General features: G+C 49.2%; 1 protein-coding gene across 1 annotated transcript in view; it reads right to left on the reverse strand.

Moving 5' to 3' along the window:
* Nucleotides 1-23,324, reverse strand: part of MMP20 (matrix metallopeptidase 20) — a 52,015-nt gene that overhangs the window by 23,655 nt on the left and 5,036 nt on the right. The window contains exons 2-6 of the mRNA XM_045486594.1: nucleotides 19,403-19,650; nucleotides 15,336-15,484; nucleotides 13,788-13,913; nucleotides 12,859-13,020; nucleotides 10,089-10,230 (exon numbers count right to left, since the gene is read on the reverse strand). Of these exons, the coding sequence (XP_045342550.1) occupies nucleotides 10,089-10,230; nucleotides 12,859-13,020; nucleotides 13,788-13,913; nucleotides 15,336-15,484; nucleotides 19,403-19,650 (827 nt within the window). The remainder of the gene's footprint in view (nucleotides 1-10,088; nucleotides 10,231-12,858; nucleotides 13,021-13,787; nucleotides 13,914-15,335; nucleotides 15,485-19,402; nucleotides 19,651-23,324) is intronic.

Consider the following 23,324-nt stretch of genomic DNA (forward strand, 5'->3'; position numbering starts at 1 on the left):
AAGTATAATTCAGACAGGTAGGTGATTAGGCGGTTATGACCGTAATTACAACCAGGTAGTCGTGCTGCAGAGTCAAGTTCAGGACGCCCTGGGAGCACAGCGCGTGCCCCACAGGACGAAAGTTCCGTCGCATTCAGCGTTGCGGTGAAAGCGTCCCAGGGGAGACGATGTAAGCTGATGTTGAAATTTAAAAGAGCTTTATTACAAGAGACATGTGTTCGTGTTTCCTAAGTAGCATCATGATGCAGAAGGAAAAGCCCATCGTGTTTTAGAAGACATGGGCTTGGGTTCTAACTCTGACCGGCATCTCTAAGCTCAGTCCTATCATCTCTTGGATACAACTACTGATACCTGGCCTGTCCCATGAGGTCATTACGAGGGTAACAAGATACTGATTGGAAAGTGTATTATCAACTGTAAAGTGCCAAATAGCTAGATATTGTCCATCCTAAAAATTATTACTTGCCTAGCCGCGACCCACCCACCAATTGGGCACGCCAGGGTGGCAGGCATCCATGTAGGGCGCCCCCCCCCCCCCGCCCTCCACATCACAGTCTTATCTAGAATGTGTATTAACAGATGAAACACCAAGACCAGGAAGGCTGGTGGCCCAGAGGTCATCTGGTGGTTAGGGGCAGACAGAGCTGTCTTGATTTTCATCTCACACTGATCTCCTCCACATGTTCACTCCCAGCCCCAGATCTCAGGTTTCCTCTGTTCATAACCTGGTGCCTCGTCCAATCAGAGCTATCCTTCTCTGAAGGCAAGAGGGACCCCCTTCCCTTCCCTCTCTCCACCACCAGGCCCGGAGGACAGGTTTGGGAACCCAGAAGATTTGGGTAATGAAAACAAAAAGGTCAAGTTCATAGTCTGTCGTCTGATTTTTGTTAATAAAAACCTGATGAGAAATCCAAAAAATCAAGTGTTTTTCACTTAATTCAATACTTAGTTCTGAAATGCTGACTGTTCATGTCACGGTGCTAGATGCTGACCGAGGCACCGAGTGAGAATGCGCTGCAGGGATGAGAATGCTGGGGAAGAGGAGGTGAGGAGAGCGGGCAGAGAGGAGCAGACATATCCTCTGGGGATGAGTCACCACCTGCATCAGGTCTCTGACGAGGCTCAGACAAATTCCTACTTCCTTCTCCTTGGGCACCATAAAGCTGGGAAATATTTCCATTAATTTTCATTTAAAAGTCAACAGGTGACTTTCGGCCAACTTAAGCCTCATTCTCAGGTGCAGTAGGGACACAGATGTCGCGAATGTCTCAGGAGGAGAGGGAGGAAAATGTAGTGATCAAGAGAAAACGTACTGTCAGAACTTGTCACACGTGGCAGAATCTAAAATTCCTTTCTAAAAACACCTCGACTTCAGATACTGCAGGTGTTGTGAGGACCAGATCGAAGGAAGGTCGGCATTCTAAATCAAGAGCGATGTTGCGCCCCCGGAGACATTTGGCAATGCTTGGGGACAAGTTTGCTTGTTGTACCTGGGGACGGTCAGTACTATTGGGGTGTAATGGGTGGAGACCACGGATGCCACTAAACATCCAACCATCCACGAACAGCCCAGCCAACCAAGACCTACCTGGTCAAACATCAGTAGTGCCCAAGTTACGAAACCCTGGTTGAAACGCTGTCACAACGTATTGTAATGCGTAAACTGGACACATAAGGTAGAAATAAATACTATCCATCACTTACGTAAAACAGCGCAAGTTCCAGAATAATCTGTAATCATGAACATTTTCAGGACGCTAATGGTGGGTAGTGAAGCAACAGAACCCATACTCAGAGGATCCACAAAGTTGGAGCTATTGATGACGATAATAAATGAATGAAAATTGACAACGCTCTCCCACCGAGTACAGTAAATAATCTCCTGATTCATCGATTCATCTGTCAATGGGTTTAAAATCGAAGCAAAAAGAAAGACAATCCATGTACTTCCTTGACAAGGCCAGCTGGAGGATGTATTGGAACTGGCAGTGGGAGTAGGTAAACACCCTATCGATAGTCTGTAATCTGATCTTTGATAAGAGGGGCAGGACAATGGGACTTATTGACAGGATAGATCTGCTGATCATACGTTTAGCTGCACTGTTTATCTCTTGGTTCCCTGGAGCCAGTGCCGTGCCTGGCACGTGGTCAGGGCTCAGTAAATATTTGCTGACTTCATAAATCGGTGCCAGGGATGGAGAGGAGCTAAAGAGATCACCAACTTTCACAGTCTCTGAAATTTTTATTCCCTTTTCCTAAAGAACAGGAGCTAATTCACCAAGTTTGAGATTCGTTTACCCACAACCTTCACCTGGCGTTCACCTGGGGCCGGGTCACGGCTTATCCATCTTTCTAGCCCCCGAACACCAGGGCCCTGGCTCCACATTTGCTGAACTTTTGTTCTTTCTCGGTTGTACCAACCGTCTTCACTCCCCACTAGTGTGGGCTGAGCCCGTCCGTCTCTCTGTCTCTCACCTCTCATCTCAGGAGAGGCCTCCACCTCCTCACTGTCCGACTGTCAGGGTAACTCAGCATGAGCCGAATGGGGACCTTTACTTTTCCTTGACTTCGACCCTCTGTCCTCCTTGACCGTTCTTCTCTCTAATCCTGCTCCCTAGTTTCAGGGGAAGAAGGATCTTTCTTCTATGTTTTTGATGCTTTTGGTCTAATTTCTGCTTACGTCCCATGGAGATGGGGCTGTGCGGCCTTGTGACAGGAGCAAGGGAGCTTGGGGAGATGTGTGACCTTGTGTGTGTCACTCAATTTTTTGAGGCTCAATTTCCTGTCAAATAAAAGTGAGATATCATGCTATCTGTGCTGATACTTCAGAGGATCGATTGAGATAATGCACAGAGAAGTGTTTTAGAGGCTCTCGACTACTCTTACAATAATTTGTAGATACGTAGGAAGTCATGTTTCCACCCTGCAAACGTACTGATTGGTGATAGGTAACCTTGAAGTTAGTAGAGCTAAGTTTCTTTCTATATCTGTCTCGCCGATGTGAAATTTTTGTCATTGGAAGCTCTGAAGTCCAAACTATCACATCATTGGCTGACAGGCCACTCATTTTGGGGGTTCCACTAGATAGACGCCAAGAAATAAAACAGTCATCGCTCATCTCCTGGAGCCTAAGGAAGACACAGCTTATAAAATTGAAGACCCGTATGTAGACAGTGCTTAAAAACGGCCAGAGCAGAGCGTGGTGTCCTTAGCTTGTTTATACCCCTCTGAGGAGCCTGGGCGTCCATATTTATCAACCAGAACCTGGGAAGCTGTCAAGGCTCATCCTCAGCCAGGAGGGTGTTCGGAAGGGACAAGGAATCCGGGCTCCTAGTCTACCTTCTGCCCCTTTGTTGGAATTCTTGAATACACAATGGAGAATCAGTCCAAGTAAATACACTGCTTCCCGCTCCCTTTCCATGACGCAATCTCATACCCAGAAAAAAACACATTACCAGGGAGCCTTCAGGTGTGCGGGCTGGGCTCAAAGCCACAGAGTCCTGGGGGATGCCAGACACAGAAGGTTCTAGTTTATTGTCCCTCCTTCCCCAGGAGCTTCGCACTTATGTTTCTCCACTGGCTCCTTGTCATGCCTTCTACCATGTCTGGTTATTTTCCCACATTGGACCCTGCCGCCTGATCCACCCGTTAATTTACCTCTCTCTGCTACCAACAAGACTCTCAGGTGAACGACCCGTATCTACCGTTTCCACATGCCCCCCAACTTTTGTTCTTTTGCTCCCCAGGACCTGGATTCCTTCCTCGCTCCTCCACTGAAATGACACCCCTCATCCTGGCCAGCCTATCTCTTTTCTTCAGTCCTCAGTCTGATGGGCTCGGCATCCTTTTCCACCATTGATCGCGTTTGGTGGGGGGCCAGGGGGGCGGGGAATCCTCTTTTCCTTCATTTATTTGAGGTTCCATGAAGGGTTTCTGTCTCTGATGTCAAGTAGGTTTAAAATTCCAGCTGGGGAAAAGAACACTGTTCATACATGAGTAAGCGTCTGGAAAATGCTTAGCACAGCACAGTGTAGGTGATCATGGAACGTCAGATGTTATTATTAGGGTTCATTTTCAGATCCTCCGCTGCCTCGTCCACATGGGAGGACCCACGGGGCCACTGTGAGTGCTCCCCTGAGCACCAGCTTCTGTAAAACTAGATCGCCATCACCATCACTGTGGACATCTAACACCGAGTGTTCCTGTGTGTGTCTCACAGATTGTGGTTTTCCCGTCTGCTGCCTTTGACTCTTCTCTTCCACTATCTCCTCACTAAATGAGCCAGGTCATGCAGGCGACTCCCTTCAGGATGCCCCTTCATTCATCCTCTGCATTTCCTTGCGTAGCCCGATGTGAATGTTTTCCTCTGCGTGCTGATCTAAGATGCGTAACATCGTTCAGGAGGCAGCCATTAGTGAGGGACGGATATCCTTAATAAAGAATTGTGTTTTGAGAATAAAACAGAATGCAGACAAGCCCCTCCAACATTTTCCACATACCTCCATGGTCTAAGGACTTCCTTCTCCTTGTGGTAGATGAAGGCCCTCACGCCCTTTCCCAGCACACTCCAGCGCATTTGGGTCAGAAGGCTGGACGGCATTCATGTCGAGTGCTTCCCTTGGGAGGTCCCCTGCATGGCCAGTTTTCTGTGTGAGGGACAGGATGGACTCTGGACCAGGAGTGAGAAGACCCGGCTGGCAGGAGGGTCTGCTGGGCTGCCAGACAGACGGGGCCCACCTTTCTCACCTCCAACACGAAGGATGTGGACACAGACAAGCCTCAGGCTTGTTCCATAAGCAAAATGCTATTCCTCTTGTGAGGTCTATTGCTGGCTGGGATAGTCTTGGTTTTATCGGTAACATTAAATTGGACAAAACCTGCAACAGTCTGAGAGACACAACTACAATTTTGGCCCCTTCTCTTCCCTAATTGCCTGAGGAGATGTGGGAAAGCCTTAATATTCTGCCATCCACCATAAAGAATAAACGTGTGTGAATTAAACACGGGCATACACATGTATGTAAGTCGTATGTATTTATGACGTTCACCTTAGTATAGTCGAAGCCCAGTCTCTTCAAACAGAACGCTGGAATGTTCCAATGGACCTGTACACACCGCGAGAGTGTGCAACCGTCTCATGGTGACTGTGAAAAGCTCTGCATTGCACACCGTGTGGTTATGACGTCCACGGTTTGAATTGTCTCCTCCCTGGATTATTGGGGAACCCTGGGCTGGGGGAGGACAACGGCCTGCCGTGCCTTGAAAGAATTCTCTGTTCTTTGTCCAAGCTTAGCAAGCACTTAGGGACTTGAGGTGACAACCAGGAGGGGATCAGGGCTGCAGTCATGGGATTCGAGCTCCAGGTGGCACCTAGGGAGGGAGTCAGCGGTGGGGGTGAGGGCTCTGGCTGGTCACAGGGTGGCCGGTCCCCGGCTCTGTGCTCCTGTGGCTCCTTTCAGAGTCTTGTGAAAAGGGAACCATCATTCATACCTCACTGGCCATCGTAAGGACCTGATAACAGAGTGCTTACCACTGTAAGTGCCGCACTCATGGGGGTCCCTGTGATGTCCTGTGATGTCTGAGCGACCTGTCCCAAAGAGGAGCAGGAGAGGTTCAGGGCCCCCGGCCAGCTTGGAAAGGGACCACTCCTACTCTCTGCCTCGGGTACTTCCTCAACCTTTGGGCTTGCCGGCCCCGCCCCCACAACGCAGTGGAATGGGAGGACACGGGGGTGGGGGGTGGGGGGGGGTGGTGACTGAGCATTCCTGTCCCCTGACCCCCCCCCCCCATTTCTCAGTGTCTCCTGCACCCAGGCCTCCCTTCGCATTCTGTTATCGCTCCCAGGATTTATGGCGACACTCTATCAAATAGTTGTTAGCAATTGCTAAACACTCATGGTTTGACCACTTGAGGGTTTTGAAACACGTTTTTGCTTTTTTAAAGAAAACACTTACAATTGTACCTAAGGGCATAATGTCTTTGAGTTCAGCGTCTCTGTGCGACTCGTACAACCAGCATCTCATCTCTTCCTCGGGGGCCCAGGGCCACCTGCCCTTGTCTGACCCCACTAGCACAGCCTGCCCCTCCCCACACCCAGGCCCCTCCCGCCACACGCCTGGCCCTCCTGGCTCAAAGCCCACCAATTCTGTTTTGCTTTACTTTTTGGTAATAATAAAAAGTCTATAATCAATAAGTATCGATAAAAATCATTAAAAGCTAATAATAATAAAAAGCCTTCAAGTTGTTCCTAAGCCTTAATCCACAACACAGATTTTCAGATTCCCCTTCCGAAATATATCATGTGTCATTACTGACTGCCCGCGGTGTTGGTGTGCCCTCTGATCGAGGTTACCTGATCAGTAAGAGACACTGCCAGAATCTACACCAAGTTCGCCCGCTGCTAAAACCTGGGCTCTGCTCCAATCTGCCCCTGACGCCCACCCACTGTGGAAGACTGAGTTCAAGCGGTTGCTAATTTTTAAAAGTGAGAAAGAATTGAGGTGTTCCTAAGTATGGGATTGGTTAAGTACATGATGATGTATCTCTTCACTGGAGTAATGTTTGCATATATACAAAAAAGATGACAAAACTCAGTGGCATGGAAAAATGAGATACTGTTGAATAAAAAAGGTTGATGGATTAGCTCATCTAATAAAATCCCATCTTTGTGGACATCCCTGATTCCCTCCCATATGTAGTATCTCTCTCTCTCTATCTGGAAAAAAATCTGGAAGGATATACAACCTGTTTAGAAATGTGATTACTCTGTTATGGGCTGAATGTGTCCCGCTCCCTACCCCCAAATTGATATGGTGAAGCATAGCCCCCAGTGTGATGGTGCGGTGATAACCACCAGACGGGACACGTCGGGGGTGACCGGGTTAGACGAGCCCCTGAGGGTGGAGCCCTAGTCTGACGTGACTGGCACCCTTATAAAACTAGACCCCAGAGAGCTTGCTGTCTCTCCTAATGTGCACAGAGAGGTTGTGTGGGCACGGAGGACGATGGCAGTGTTTGTGAATGTTTTTCTCCCTTATGGAACCGAGGTGTGCAAAGGCAGGGCGAGTACTTATCTTTCTTCACACCTCCAGCCACTACAGTGGTGCCTGGGCCAGCCCATAAGGGCTCCATGAACCCTTTTTAGTGAAGAAAAGGAATAAAAAAGTATTCAGACATGCATATTCCTCAGCTACCTCTGCCTGTTCCGGTGTGAATGGATTCTGTCCCCGGTAAAGCGGGGAGTGGGGTGACAGTTGGTAGGTCTCTCTTTCCCTCCAAGAAAAGAAGCGACCACAGTAATCAGCGTCACGGACGCAAGTCCCCCAGCTCCCTGCGAGGCCAGAGCCCCAGGACAAAAGGGACCACCTAACGTAAAACTAGGAAATTTCCAGCAAATTTGTCTATTTCACCTTAGTCATGATCGGATTCCACTAAGTGAACTTTGTTCGACTGCAACTGGTGAGTCCAATTTGGCCTCCACCCCTGGCCTCGCTCAGTCACGAAAGACCTAACGCGGCCTCAGCTTTACTTCATTCGAACGGGTGTCTTTTTATTAATTCGCTTCTACCCAACGGCAGAAAATGATACAGCTATTCCAACGTGAGCACTCTGTCTAGCTGCTATCACCACGCTGTTTACGGCCATCTGGGCTTTCACCCAAAATGACATTAGAAAGGTTTTCGCCTTCTTACCTCAAGCCGGTTAGGCTTAATCATGGTCATTATTGATATGAACCATCAGACACAGTCTTCACAGATGTTCCTTCACATCTGCACACGTGCATTTTTCAACTGCATGTTATTTATATGCTGTGGGTCTATTATTGATCAGTTAAGCAACGAACAAGGATGTCCCAAAAGTAGGTGGCTTGAAGCTTGACCCCTTTCTACAACCTCCTTATTATTTGAAGACTAACCCCTCAGGTATGCCTTTCCTTACAGACTTCTCGGCCACAGAAGAATGATCAAAACCACTAACACATCCGTGATATTGTGATTTATAATAGCAAGTATATATTTGGTCTCCCTCGGAGCCGATTTGGAATTTCCGGTGAGGAGAGCAACGAAGGTGTCTTTTGTTATGTTCACGAGGTGACTTTTGGACCTCACCTCTGGATGGGGGCTAGTTGCCTGAGGGAATGGTCAGGCAATTAGAGGATTAGAGCTTTCAATCCCAACAGCCACCTCACCCCCATCTTGGGGTGGGGGGGGGGAGGGATGGGCCTTGGATCCGTGGCCAATGACTAGCGATTTAATCAGTCATGCCTCTGTGATTAAAGCCTCCATAAAACCCCCAAAGGAGGGGGTTTTGGAGATTTTCTGGGCTGGTGATGTAGACGTGCAGCTGTGGGGAGAGTGGTGCATCCAGGGAGGGCAGGGAAGGTCTGCACTCTTTCCCCATACGCTGGTCTCGGCACCTCTCCCTCCGGCCGTTCCTGAGTTCTATCCTTTTATAATGAACTTAGTCTAGTAGAGTAAAGCTGCTCTAGTATGGCAGCCACACTCAAGGAGGGTCACAGGAACCCGTGATTCACAGCCGGTGGGGCAGAAGTGGCATCTGAAGTGGACAGAGCCCTCAACCTGTGGACCCACCCGATGTTATTTCCAGGTAGATGGTGTCAGAATGGAGTTGAATTGTAGGACACACAGCTGGTGTCAGAGAATTGCTGGGTGGTGGGGAAAACCCCCCGCATCAGAACCGGTGACCAGAATTGTCACCTCCTATGTGAACGCCACCAGCGCCTACTGGAATGGACAGTCTTTGGCAGAACCACCCCAGCTTTCATTCTGGCACTTGAATATGACCTTGTAACACAAAATGGGAAACTTAATTCTCCTTCACCCTGCATACGTTTGCCAACTTCCTTGCGTTTTTTTCCAAGGATAACCACTGCCTCTCACCATTCATCACTCTTTCAACCAACAGAAAACTCACAACGATATTACTAGATGTACTTTAAGTAGAAAAAATATTACCACCAACCATTTCCTGTCTTCTAGTAAAACTTCTACATGAGTTTCAAACCCAAGAGCTTTGAATTTTTGAGTATCATTGTTTTCAAATTTTATTTCCTCTTTCCTTATTATACAAATCTTAAATTTACCCTATTTAATTTCCCTGAGTGATGTCCATGCCAATAAAAACACTAATAAATAAAGACCAACCAGAACCTCCACTATCACCTCCCACAGCTGTAAAGGCAGCGATCCCTACAGCGTCCACACTAACAATCCCAGCTTCTCCAGCATCACAAATTATATCATAAATTACTCCCACGCCATCGCATTGAAACACCGGCTCTGCCTCACCATCCTTTACAACTCACAGAACTGCAAACGCTTCTACTAATAAGTCCAAACGAAACAGTCCTAAGGCAACAGTACTAGCAACTCAAACCTCAGGGTGTTCTTCAGGAGCGTCAGCTGTGGTATAGCTAAAATCCATCAATATTCCTGCCTTCTCTACACTGTCTGACCTCTAGCTGACAGTGGAAAAGTCAAGGGGCACCGAGAAAGAGGGTTTTCACAAGAGGGCCGTCTTTGCAGTTTTCCCACCCGTCTACCCATCCCTCTGATCATCCTTCCATCCACGCACCCACCCACCTGTCTGTCCATCCACTTGTCCACCTGGCTATCTATCCACCCCCATTACTGAATATTTTTTGAGCATATCCTATGCGCTCTCACTAGGGATACATGATAGACAGAAGAGACATCAGATCAATCTGGGCTAGTGCTCTAATTCAGACACTTAGTGAAACTGTTAGCTCAGAAAAGTGCCTCGTTCTCTTTGAGTTTCTTTCTTCATCTGTAAATTGGGGCTTCTAATCTCTACTTCGCCACGAAGAGGGTCAGAAGTACCTTACGTATATGGAAAACTCTGCGCCCAGCACCAAGAGCATGGTGGGTGCTGCACAAATGGTGCTTTGGCAGCTCTCAATCTCCCCGGAGACCCCCGCCTCCCACCCTACCGCCACACAGGACGGCATCTCTGCACGGTCCTCCCTCGTGGCGGCAACGAGCACTTCTAGAGTGACTGACGCGTGGAGCTGAGGCCTGGGAGGACTTGGTGGCACGTCTGGGGCTTACCGGTCCCTGAAGAACAGGAGCTCCTTCCCAAGCATCGTCACGGCATCAAAGGACGAGCTGGAGTCACAGAGGTCGGGGGTGGATGGACTTTGAGGTGGGGCGTGCGGCACGGTGGGCTTTCCCGGGAATGTTTTCCGGGGTCCTAGGATTCAAAGTGACTTGGTCAGCACGGTACCAGGAATCTAGAGTCTGTGCACTCGCGCTCCAGAGACGCTCTTTGTCGGTACAGGACGAGGTGAGGAGGCGCGTGGCTGCCTGTGGTGGGCAGACCTGGGTTTGAATCCTGGCTGTGCTAATCGCTGAGTTGTGTGAAAATCGTGCCTATCACTTAACCCCTCCACGCCTCTGTTCTTTCGTTAGTGAAACGGGAGGGAGCAGAGGGTTTTGTGAGAAGGAATGTCTGTAAAGCACCTGACACATTGGCGCGTAGTAAGTGTTAGAGGGATCGCAGCTGCAGGAGTCCCAGATTAGAGGTGTCTTTTAAAAGTTGCCACTGATTCTTTCTTTTTTTTTTTTAATTAATTAATTTATTTATTTTTAATGTTTATTTATTTTTGAGACAGAGAGAGACAGAGCATGAATAGGGGAGGGTCACAGAGAGGGAGACACAGAATCTGAAACAGGCTCCAGGTTCTGAGCTGTCAGCACAGAGCCCGACGCGGGGCTCGAACTCACGGACCGCGAGATCACGACCTGAGCCGAAGTCGGCCGCTTAACCGACTGAGCCACCCAGGCACCCCACTTTTTTTTTTTTAATTAACTTTATTTATTTGGAGAAAGAGAGAGCAAGTGGGGGAGGGGCAGAGAGAGAGAGAGAGAGAGAGAGAGAGAGAGAGAGAGAATCCCATGCAGGCTCTGCACTATCAGAGTGGAGCCCGACATGGAGCTTGAATTCACGAACCGTGAGATCATGACCTGAGCCGAAATCAAGAGTTGAATTCTTAACTGACTGAGCCCCACAAGCGCCCCTGATTATTTCTTTGTAATTAAATTCTTTGTTCTAAGAGACATGGTCATTTTCTTGTGTGTTTTCAGGTCGTGCACATCTGCTTCTGGGCATCTTGCTGTGCATAAGCCTTTGTCAGGCACCCAGGAAAAACCGAATTCCAGTGCCAACACACTACACTGAGGTGGGCACTACTTAAAGGCAGCTTCTGGTGGATCCTGCTCCTTGGGAGGCCTGCTGGTGCGTTTTCACTCCCCCTCTGAGCTCCTGCGGGCTGTCTGCTGTCTACAGGAAATGAGCAGGGGCAGCCTGGGCCACTCACTGGCCCTGGCAGGTGCCTGCTCCTGATCGAGCCCCGTGGTCAACAGAGGTGAGGGTCAGAGACAGAGGACCCATGAGAGGAAGAGATGGGTAAGATCTAGGGGGTAGGGTCAGCGATGGGGTGAACATCGGGGCTGGGTGAGGCTTTGGGAAACTATTGGAAACTGGAAGGTGGTCAGGTCAGAAATGTGCTAGTGAACAGGTACTGTGAGCCTAGCACCCTGGGAGGGGTGGGAGGTGACAGGGAGTCAGGGCTGGGTGATGTGTATGCGCCAAGAGATATAAAACGATGCTTTTATATTTTGTTCACCTGTGCAAGACTGGCCATGTCCAAATACTTGCCTCAGCCCCTGGCCCAGGGACCACGGCCATCAGAATGGTGGTGACCTTCCAGCACGGAAGGATCTGTAGAGGGCAGGTAAATCGTTGGGCTCAGTGGCCCAGGGGAGTCACTTCACATCGGAGCCCTGCCCTCGGTGCTCTGCAGCCAAGTTTGTGCAGTGGAGACGCTCATGCTGTCAGTTCCTATCTCTCCCAGGAGGAGCAGCGGGCAGAACTGACGGAGCACCTCTTTGGAGAAGCTCGGTCTCCCAAGAGTCAGATGCCATCTGACTGCGAAAGAGTGTGCTCCTGTCTGAACTGCCAGGTGGCTTCGCCAACACCTAGCAAGAGGGATCTGGGCTCTCCGGGCCCTTTTCTAGGCTGGGAGGATGCAGACAGGCTTTGGCAATTTACGGCAGAGTAACCACCCTCCGGGTTTAGGGGACAGTCAGTGGCCCAGAGTTTTCTGGGATAAAACACGAAAGCAAAAGTGTCAAGGTCTAAGACTTCCAAGATTCCTTCTCAGGGCTTTGTGGATCTTTCTCTTAAGGAAGACTAGGTCTAGAGTTTTTAATAATTCCTTATTACCTTTGAAAGAATGGTAAGGCATGGGATAATTTTGATTATCTCGGGGTACCTACTGTCTTGAGCCTCCACTTAGCTGTCCGGTGAGGAAAACACTTAACACTCTAAGCAGGCTGGTCATGAGGATGCGGTGACAGGATGAGCAACGTGAGCCTGTGGGTTATCTACACCACTAGGAATGCAGTCATCATCCTCCCTGACATTTTTAGGAAGATCAGAACAATTATCTGCAGATGGGTCAGAACCATATATAGGAAACTATAAAATATACCCATCCTCTCCCAGTATCTAAATTCTGACCCTCACCCTCCCAAACCCCCCTCCCCGCCAAAAGACAATTGATTCTATTTTCTACGGCTGTTGAGGGACCAAGCGCTCTGGAGGAAAGATGTAGAATTTAATTGCACATCGTAGAAAAGAAAGCCATGTTCTTATCTGGTAGATAAGCTCCTCATAAAAGGCCACAGTGGGGGCTGTGGTCCCCCGCTTGATCTCTACCCCTGCAGGTAACTCCTGGCAAAATACACTTTCTCTAAGTTGGAGACTGAAAGCCTGTGACTCTCAGGGTTAGTAGTCAGAGAAGTGTAGCGACTGTACCATACAAAGCCTGGATCCCTTTCACATCGTCCTTGGGCAGGTGGAATCCGTAGGGATGCTGGTACTTATAGGTTGGGTACATCAGTGCCGATGGGTCTGTGGAATGCGCCAGGCCCAGTGCGTGGCCAAATTCGTGAGCAGCTACGGTGAATAAGTTGAAACCTACACAGGGCGAGACAGAAAAATACAGCATCAATGTGGGGATTTATTGTTAGGGCCTTCTGTCTTTACGGGAGAATTTATACCCCGATCCTAGTAGGAAACTCATCTGCCTTTCATAACCAGGTTATTCTGGTGCTGAGCTTTGCTGACGTTACCTATGTTTCCCCCTCGGCTGGACGGGGCTTCGGACTGGGAAAGGATGGAAATGTGATTCGGTCCATTTGGCTCCTTGTCAGCGACACTCAGTCGCTGGGTGGAGAAGGGCCCAATTAGAGCTCATGGCGGCAATGAGATCTAGATTTGGCCATGACTTCGGGGTAAGTTCCCTGCTGTGACAGCCTCCACCCCTTGTCATCCACACACACTTCCCGAGGAAGACTTCCAATGACAGGCATCACATTCTGGAACCTTTCCACCCATCCCCAGCACACTTGTTAGGAGAGTACGACCCTCAGGTCCTTTCTGAGCACAGCCTGCTTGCCAGCACCAGTGAGAGACCGTAAGGGCTGTGCAAAGAGTGCTGTGGAGGGAGGGTTGAGGTTCCTCGACGCCCCTCGCTTTGAGCGGGGCTCGGGAGAGTCTACGGCACACTTGGGGGTGGGGCGTTCCCCTTATGGTGTTCCCTTGTGGATTTTTGGCTTACTTGTTTTTCCTAGCCAGCCCCCCTACTTTAAGGGTGGCCTGGGACGTTGACCTCAAGGTTTCATGGTGGAGGCCCAGAAGAAGGTACAATAGTTTCCAGGTTATGGTCAATTGTGCATATATACCATTCATTCCCATAGTCCACTTCTCGGCATTGTCGAAATGCGTGTCCCCTCCCAGACCTTCTCCAGGTGCAAATGCATGGGCTAGGGTCCCTCGAGGCCCATCGAACGGATAGGAGTCCCCGTGGTCTAGACAGTTGGGGAGAGAGGTCAACAGAAGTTAGTCCTGCGGACGATTTTCGAAGCATATTTCACGTTACAGGGAACGGACAATACTGTTTTTACAGATTTTTAAAGTTTATTTATTTATTTATTTATTTATTTAGAGAGAGACAGAGCATGAGCAGGGGAGGGGCAGAGAGAGAGGGAGACAGAGAACCCAAAGCAGGCTCCATGCTCTGAACTGTCAGCACAGAGCCTGATGTGGGGCTCGAACTCACGAGCCGTGACATCATGACCTGAGGCGAAGTCAGATACTTCACCAACTGAGGTGCCCAGGCGCCCCTCATTGACAGTTTTTAATTTAAAAAGGAGGAAGAACAAAACGAGGCAATGTTGTAAAGCTACGTTCATGGGTTTTGAGGATTTTAGCGGGAATACTTTGTTTTGTTAAAATCCAACAAAACAAAGCTCTGGTGTGCCGTGCGAGGGGTTCGGCACAGTGCGGGGACCTCAGACTGTGAGCCCCGAGGTCCCTGTTACATGGCAGCACGGCCCCCACCCAGCCTGTGTTTCACGGGAAAGAGCGCAGGCTTGCACCATCAAGAGAGAAGCGGTCTCCAAAGCCGGCCTGAGCCATGTGGCCACGGTGGCCCTGCTGTCCGGGAGGAATGGGAGCCACCATGCACCTGGCCACACCCAGGGCCACCCCGGAGGGCTCACCCCGGGGCCTGCTGACCTCCTCTCTCCTGGCTTCTGGGCGCGCCCACCCCAGGACAGCAGGTTAAACTTCAGATGGAGACTTGAAGTCTCAGGGGCCCTTAGAAAGGGCAGGACACTTGGTCCTGCTGCTTGGAAGCCAACAAAGGGAAGGAATTTCGTGGCCTTTCCTTAATCTGCCCACTAGACACGCGGCTCTGGACAGGGCTCCCCGTGCAAGGTTATGCGTCCACTCCTTACTGGGGTGAGAGGGTGGAGGCCTGGGGACCCCACAACGTGTGGACGGGACAGCAGCAAACCCCCTCCCCCACCACGCCCGGCCATTGCTGCAGGGAAGAAGCGGTCAGGGTCATGGGGCGTGTGTGCCCTTCAGTGAGGATTCAAGGTGCAGGTTCCTGCCGTGTGGCAGACACCGTCAGGGGGTGGGGAGAGGTCAGGTGGCCCCCCCCAGGCCAACAGGAAGCCAGATGGGACAGACTTTGTCTCTGATGCGGCCACAGCACAGCGGAAGCCGGTTGGGCCGAGTCTGCCGCACGGTCCGGGCCAGGATGACGAGCCCTCGCTGGGACCCCCTGGTTCTAGTTTCTGCCTGATGGCCGTCATCACTCTGCCATGACCTCGGCCTCCGCCCGTCTCACCCTGTGCAAGAGAGGACGGTGCCCACCCTTGCACTGAGGGTTGTAGGAGGAAACAGCTGGCTTCGCAGGCAGAGCCCAGGGACCCCCACGGTACCTCCGCTTTCGAAAGATATCATGATGTCCGCTTCTCCCGAAGTCACCCTGACGAAGGTCAGGGGGACAGCGCTGCCCCAGGCCTGCAAGGCCATCTCCACTGCCTTGTCCACGTCAGCGGCCGCCATGGATGGCGTGTACTTGGATATCCTGTGAAGACACGAGGAACGGGCCTTCCTTTCAGTAGACGCTCCTGGCGAAGAAGGGCGACCATTATGTTGAGGTCGAGGCGGGGCTGAGGATCGAGAGGCCGAACACGCATCTACCATTTGGGAGTTTTTCTCCCAAACAATTCTTACTTTGCTTCCACCTTTGTTACATTACTAGGACGGGTGGACAATTAGGGAAAGTTGAAGGGGGATGAGGGTCGAGATCCTGTGGTGCCGAGACAGGCTGGCTTTCACTAAGATCACATTACCCTTGATGTTAAAGATCAGAACCCGGTGCAACTTCACAGGGAGTCAGAAGCCCATTTTCCCCTAAGAGGGTTTTAGCTGAGCAGGGCTTTTTCCCCCAACCGGACTGAACATTTTCAATCGTGACAAGTAAAACCACGGAGCAAATTCGTATTCAAAGGCCACTGGGATTTCCCCCTTTGCGGGGGAAGGTTTTTCTCTTGAAATAATACGCTATCTCAAAGAGGAAACATCAGCTTTAAGCAAGGGTGCTCACGTAGACTGAAAGAGGCTGCAGTCTTTCATTAAGTGCTGCTGCGACAGTGACTTCTGGAGGCAGAGAAGTGGAGGGCATTTGGGGCAAACAGTGGAGCCGTTGGCGGGCCTCCGGGACGCGGGGGCTGGGGCTTCCGACAGCAAGCAGAGGAAGGGGAGGAGGAAGGAGGTGCCCCCTGGGACCTCGGAGGGAGCCAGGGGCGCAGAGTGAGGAGACACCTCGGCGACAGCCACCCTGGGCAGCGGACCTCTGCCCCGCTTCCGTTCTCTGGTTCCTCGTCCAGTCCCGTGGGCACAGTTGGAGCCCAACAAATACTTGGTAAGCTCAGGAAGTGCTGAGTCAAAGCTAGTGGTTTCCAAGGGCTTCTGGGTGGTGGTCAAATGTTAGCACCTGTGATAACCACCTGAGAGGCTGGGTCAAGAGATACACAGCTGTGAGCATAAACGCGCATTTCGGCAAGTATCCTGGGTGTTCTGACGCGGGTGGGGCCGTCCCAGCCAGAAAGCAGCGGGGCTGATCCTGGGGGTCCGAAGGGAAGGGGCGGGGTCCCACAGGGAGCCCGCATGCAGGTGGCTATCCACCCTGGAGAGGCAGGAGCACGGAACCCTCTCGCAGGGATGGACAGAGGCGCCCCGACAAGAGTCCGCACCCGAAGACCGCTGAGGCAGTGGAGGTCACGGTCAGACTCTGCGAGCACCTGCTTCGTGCGGGCCACGGCCCTGAGCCTACCTGACCTTCACAACAACCTGCGGAGATAAGGATGAGGATCCACGTCGTGTGATCAGTCGGGATCCGAGCCCAGTCTGACTCCAAGATGTACACACATAAGCACTAAGCTACGTTTCCTGTTTTAACCCCGTTGGTTACTAGCAGTTATTCTGAGATCCAGTGGCTACGTAGAGTACTGAGATGCCTCTATGCTTTCTCTTACTTCCCTCCTTCTCTCGCTCTCCTTTTGCGGGGCGGGGGGGGGGGCTGTCCGAGGAATATTATCACAATATTCTACGTCTCGCAGCTTCCAATTAGCATCGATTCCGTGTCTTGGCCGTGTTTAGTCACAGTTCTGTGACGCAGCTAAATGTTGGAAAGCCTTCCTGGGTTTATACACAATTTTCCCATCTTGCCCCCCGCCGCCCCCCACACACTTGGGAGTTCTTGCCCTCGTGTTTGGATTTTGAGGCTTTCCTGGACCGCGGCAGGGGAACATTTGTGTTCAGAGTGTCACCTTATGGACTCAGTCTCCCAGCCGCCCACAGGTGGCCCAGAGGAGCCTCTGGGCTCGTGGGTACAGGTCCTCCCTTGACCCTAGGGACCCGGGGACTGGGTGTGGCAGTTACAAGCCACCCACTGGCCGCCCCCACAGGTATCCTTGGGGAGAGATGAGCAGCAGCCCTTCAGATAAAAACGTGAATGACCGCGTGAGCACAGAGAAAAGTGTCGTGATCAGAAACCAGTGTTTTGGTCACCTTGGCTTTTTCCATATAACGTACACAAAGTAATATATAATAATTTGTGCATGAATATAATTGAATTGCAGGTTTGTAGGGCTTACTTTTTTTAAATGTTTATTTATTTTTGAGAGAGAGAGAGAGAGAGGGAGGGAGGGAGGGAGACACAGAATGTGAAGCAGGCTCCAGGCTCTGAGCTGTCAGCACAGAGCCCGATGCGGGGCTTGAACCCATGACTGGTGAAATCATGACCTGAGCCGAAGTCAGACACTCAATTGAATGAGCTACTCAGGTGCCCCTGTAGGGCTTACTTTTTAGCAATGGCTGTGTTTTGGGGCACCTGGGTGGCTCGGCCAGTTAAGTGTCTGACTCTTGATTTTGGTTCAGGTCATGATCTCACCGTTCCATGAATTTGAGTCCCACATCGGGTTCCATACCGATGGTGTGGAGTTTGCTTGGGATTCTTTCTCTCTCTGTCTCTCTCAAAGTAAATAAATAAATAAACTTAAAAAAAATCGCTGTGTTTAGCACCTGGCTTACAGGGTTCCTGGGCTGTAAAACTCCTCAGAGCGTCAGGGGCTTCTGTGAGCCCTGTGCGGACTGTTTTAACAGTCCGGCCTTGCCCCATCCCCAGGCATCGACTAAATGTGCTGGTCCTAAGAACAAAGTCTGGCTCCAAGCCGGGCCTGGCTCTCTGCTGCCCTGGGCACCTGCCCACCGGGCCGCCCCACTGCGTGCCCCTGTCTGTCACGACTCCTCTAGCACTTGGGAAATCCTCACTGTTGGTGAGGCCTGGGCAAAAATGCAGGTGAGGGCCCAGATCCCCCCTCTGTCTGGCAGGTGCGGGCCCAGGCGGGCAGCGGTATCTGCCTGCCTCTGAGCCACCCTAGGGTGGAGGGGCCCCCCAGGAAGGAGGTCTGCTGTCCCCCCCCGACCTGGGTCCCTGTGCTCCCAGCAGCTGCTCCCAGAGCTCTCCACTAGACCTGCAGCCACAATGGTCTGTTTGCTTTTGTGTCTCCCCCAAAGGACTTTGAGTTCCCTGAGGTCGGGAAGGTGGTCTAGTCATCTCTATATCTCCAGAACTGAATGCCTATAGTAGGCACTTACTAAACCATCAATAAATTATTTTTGCAGTTGATAAAAAGTTACTTTTTAATAGGTGAGTCTTATTGCTTCCCTCTGATTGAGGAAACTGTTTTAAGAAAACTGGTTGGTACCATCAGTTATTAATCCTAGATTAGATTATTCTTCTTTAAAGACAAGTGTGTTGTCTCTTACCGATAAAATTATTGTAATGTCTAAAATGGCCAGTCATCATGATAATCCTGAGGTCATATTTTGTAGTAAATCCTTCACTGTGACTAAGATCAGCCCTAAAAAGTCTTCCTTAGGATTGTGATGAGCCACGATTTTATACAGATCAGAAGGAAGATGTTTCAAAATGAGAAGAGAAGAGAAGGGAAGAGAAGGGAAGGAAAAGGAAAAGAAAAGAGAAAAGGAAAGGGAAGAAAAAGGAAAAGAAAAAAATAAAAGGAAAGAAAAGAAAGGAAAGAAAAGAAAAGGGAAAGAAAAGGAAAAGAAAAAAGAAAAGGAAAGAAAAAGAAAAGAAAGGAAACGAAAAGGAAAAGAAAAGAAAAGGGAAAGGAAAGGAATGAAAAAAATAAAAGGAAAGAAAACAAGAGGAAAGAAAAGAGAAAAGGAAAGAAAAGAGAAAAGAAAAGGGAAGAAAAGAGAAAAGGAAAGAAAAAAGAAAGGAAAAGGAAAGAAAACAAAAGAAAGGAAAAGAAAAGAAAAAAAGAAGAGGAAAGGAAAGGAAAAGGCAAGAGAAAAGGAAAGGAAAGAAAAGAAAAAACAAAGGAAAAGGAAAGGAAAGGAAAGAAAAGACAGAAAGCACGGACAGGAGAAGAGGAGTGCTTCTCTCTGACCTGGAAGGACTCCATCTCATTACCTGTAGGTCAAAGTATTTTTTTTCCACTTGGGTTCACCTGGGAAGAGGCGGTAGTTTGCCACGTCAGGAACTCCGCATCGGGGCCTCTTGATCACGTCCATCGTGGACCGGTCCAACTTGCCCGTGACTCGGAGGCCGAAGAAGGCTTGCAGCTCCTTGATCTTCTTGACCAGGGAACTGGCTCCTCGCGCGGCCATCTCACCGAGCTGGTGGCCTCCCTTCCTGGTGTAATACTTGTCAAGATAGGCCTGGAACAGACAGGCAGGAGGACACGTCTGTGCACCGTCTCCGGGAGAGACTCGTGCTCAGGTTAGGAGGGGACCGTTTCTCCACAAGCGGCATGCAGTGTGGAGGGCGTACTCCCACCTTGAAAAGAATTAGGTACATTCTCATGGATAAAGCTTTGATGGACGTATGCCGCATCACTAATATTAATTACGTTTGCGTAGCTGGGATTGGAGATTTTCTCCTCTTACCCACTTATCTTTCATAGTTTTCCTATAAGGACTAATTATTTTAAGAGGAAAACATAGAGGCTCCTGGGTGGCTCAGTCCGTTAAGCGTCCGACTCTTGATCTTGGCTCAGGTCATGATCTCACAGTTCCTGAGTTCGAGCCCCCCATTAGGTTTTGCACTAATAGTGTGGAACCTGCTTGGGGTTCTCTCTCTCTCTCTCTCTCTTTCTCTCTCTCTCTCTCTCTCTCTCTCTCTCTCTCTCTCTCCTCTCTCTCCCTCTGTCTCTGCCCCTCCCGGACTCATGCTCTCTCTCAAGATAAATAAATAAACTTCAAGAGGAAACAACAATAGAAGGAAATAATGTGAACATTTTCCCCAGGGATCGTTTGTCATTGAAATCTCCACCCAATTTGCAAAAACCAAGACTATTCTCTGGGAGGTGGCTATTGGTGTCACGTTTTCAGCAAACATTATGCACAATCAGTGTGTTTCTACGCACAGAGGCCTTGCAGTCCAACCTGACATTCTACACAACGTCAGACAATCTGTTTCTCTGGTGGCTTGTCATTGTTAGGTCCGTGAACCTGTCCTCCGGGGCCAGGCTTCCAGGACCGTCTCTGTCTCCCACACCGCCACCCCCCCCCACCGCCCGCCGCTCCCCGACCTCCCTCCCCCCCCAAGTAAAATTAGCCTTAAAGTATTTTATTTGCACATTAAAGCTTAAAACCTCTACATTTATCATTCAAAACTCTTCTAGAACTCCTGGGTGGAGTGAGATGGCATCATGTAAATGTGGGACCGGAGTTGGATGCTGGTCCAGGATTTCAACGACCCACCTTATTGCAGGGAGACCCCGAGCAACTGAAGATTTCAGTGTGTGTTGCATTAGATGCAAAATTTTATATTTACATTTTATGCATGAGGTATTTATTTACTGCCTATGAATATTTACGTATCGCATTACTTTAGATTCCGTATAAATTATGTATATGATTTCTGCTCTATCTACATGTCTATATATGTGAATACTAAAACATTGAAAGCAACCTTAATGTCTAACAATAGGGGTTTTGTTGGCTATATTTTTATATATTCATGTGAAGCAATACTAGGCCTCTAAGATCACATTTTTGAAAAATATTTAGTGGCATGGAGTAATGCATTCAGTATAATGACAATATACTGAGAAAAGCCTAGGTGAAGTCTTTATACAGATTATAATCGTAATTCCCCAAACAAACCGAACCATATATACGTGTACATATTATACTCATGTTTGTTATATATGTATAGTAACAGAAGGTTAATGTGCAAATTAACATTGAAAATTTATATCGATTGACATATTGATAGTTACTACATGCATATAACTTATAATGAGCATGAGTGACATAAATAATGGAAAGAAATATATCTGAGTATCAATCTTGTTTACCTCTGGGTTGTAATACCAAGGGTGGCAACTTATTTTTCATCCTTTCCTATATCCCAAGGTTTCCTGCTGTGGATGCAGACTGTAATTGTTTTTTTTTTTTTTTTAATGTTTATTTATTTTTGAGAGAGAGAGACAGAGCATGAGCGGGGAGGGGCAGAGAGAGAGGGAGACACAGAATCAGAAGCAAGCTCCAGGCTCCGAGCTGTCAGCACAGAGCCCGACGCGGAGCTCGAACTCACGAGCTGTGAGATCATGACCTGAGCCAAAGTTGGACACTCAACCGACTGAGCCACCCAGGCGCCCCAGACTGTAATTGTCAAGGAGAAGATTAAACTGAGTAAGACACGCTCACTTGTTTGGGTTACATGCTCTGTCTGCTCTCTGTGGGGTCGACCAGACCTCCCGCCCCATCTTTCCTGGTGGTGATTCCTTGTGAGATTCTTCTTCTTCTTTTTTTTAATGTTTATTTATTTTTGAGAGACAGAGAGAGACAGAGTGTGAGCAGGGGAGGGGCAGAGGGAGAGGGAGACACAGAATCCAAAGCAGGTTCCAGGCTCTGAGCCGTCAGCACAGAGCCCGACGCGGGGCTTGAACTCACGAACCGTGATTGTCATGACCTGAGCCGAAGTCGGGCGCTTAACAGTCAGAGCCACCCAGGTGCCCCATCCTTGTGAGATTCTTAATGAGGCAAAGACCCAAGAGGAGAAGAAGGGGGTTAGCTTGGAGCCCCCAGCCCTGGAGCCCAGGCGAGCCCTGAAACAAAGGTGTGACCATATTGTTTCATTTCCGTCTCTGGGTAGGCCATCAGAAGTAAGCATTTTATGTCTTTCTTTCTGATCTTTTTGGCAGATAATGGTTCTCCGAGCCATTCCTCTTGGCTCAGGTCGATGCTGTGACAACACGACGCTCACGCTAAGTCTAGATAAGGCTCTTCCAGGGGTAAGCTCTGTGCAGGAGACCAGACACTCTATGTTTTCTGAGACAGTTTTGAATTCAAATATTTTGTTCCCATGTTAGGTTATGTGTGAGTCTTACACTCTGGGTTCTAATTTTGGTTTACAAAATACAGTCATAGAAGGGAAGATGGATTAAGTTGGAAAGAGGTTGATGGGGCGCCTGGGTGGCTCAGTCGGTTGAGCTTCCGACTTCGGCTCATGTCATGATCTCACGGTTTGTGGGTTCGAGTGCCGCACCGGGCTCTGTGCTGACAGCTTGGGGTCTGGGGCCTGCTTCGGATTCTGTGTCTCCCTCTCTCTTTCTGCTCCTCCCCTGCTCACACTCTGTCTCTCTCTCAAAAATAAATAAAGACTAAAAAAAAAAAGTTGGAAAGAGGTTTAGAACTACGCTTACAGGATAAGCCACGTTTGTGAAGAGAAAGGTGTGCAGAATGATGCACACACAGATAGATCCTCATAAGCCAGGACTAGGCTGACGAAGAGAGGGGTGGCCAAAAACTCAGTAATCAAGAAAAATAATATGGAGTGCAACATTTAACAATCAAAATTAATGCAAAAAATCCATGATGAACAAAATATCAATATTTTAACTAAGACGAGGTCCAATCCTGCCTCATTCACTCATCCTAATCCCAGCCCTGAGTCACAGCAAAGTGTGTTGAAAAATATAGATGAAGGGGTGAGCAGTGGTTTTATCTTAGTGATGGAATTGACTTTTTTCATTATCTGTGTTGGATAATATTTCTTTTCTTTTGTGTTTTTGCCTTTTAAAAATTGTTTATTTATTTTGAGAGAGAGAGAGCCAGGGAGCAGGGGAGAGGGAGAGAGAGAATCCTAAGCAGGCTCCGTGCTGTAAGTGCAGAGCCTGACATGGGGCTCGATCTCACGAATCGTGCGATCATGGCCTGAGCCAAAACCAAGAGTCGGACACCTAACAGAGCCACTCAAGTGGCCCCGTTTTATAATTGTTCTACTGTGAACATATATAATTTATACAATGTGTTTTTTCTTATAAATACGCAGAAGATGCTAGATCTTTAGCTCAAAAGGTTTAAGTCCGGTCATAAACAACAGT

The sequence above is a fragment of the Leopardus geoffroyi genome, chromosome D1 (assembly GCF_018350155.1).
Source record: "Leopardus geoffroyi isolate Oge1 chromosome D1, O.geoffroyi_Oge1_pat1.0, whole genome shotgun sequence".
Taxonomy (NCBI): Eukaryota; Metazoa; Chordata; class Mammalia; order Carnivora; family Felidae; genus Leopardus; species Leopardus geoffroyi.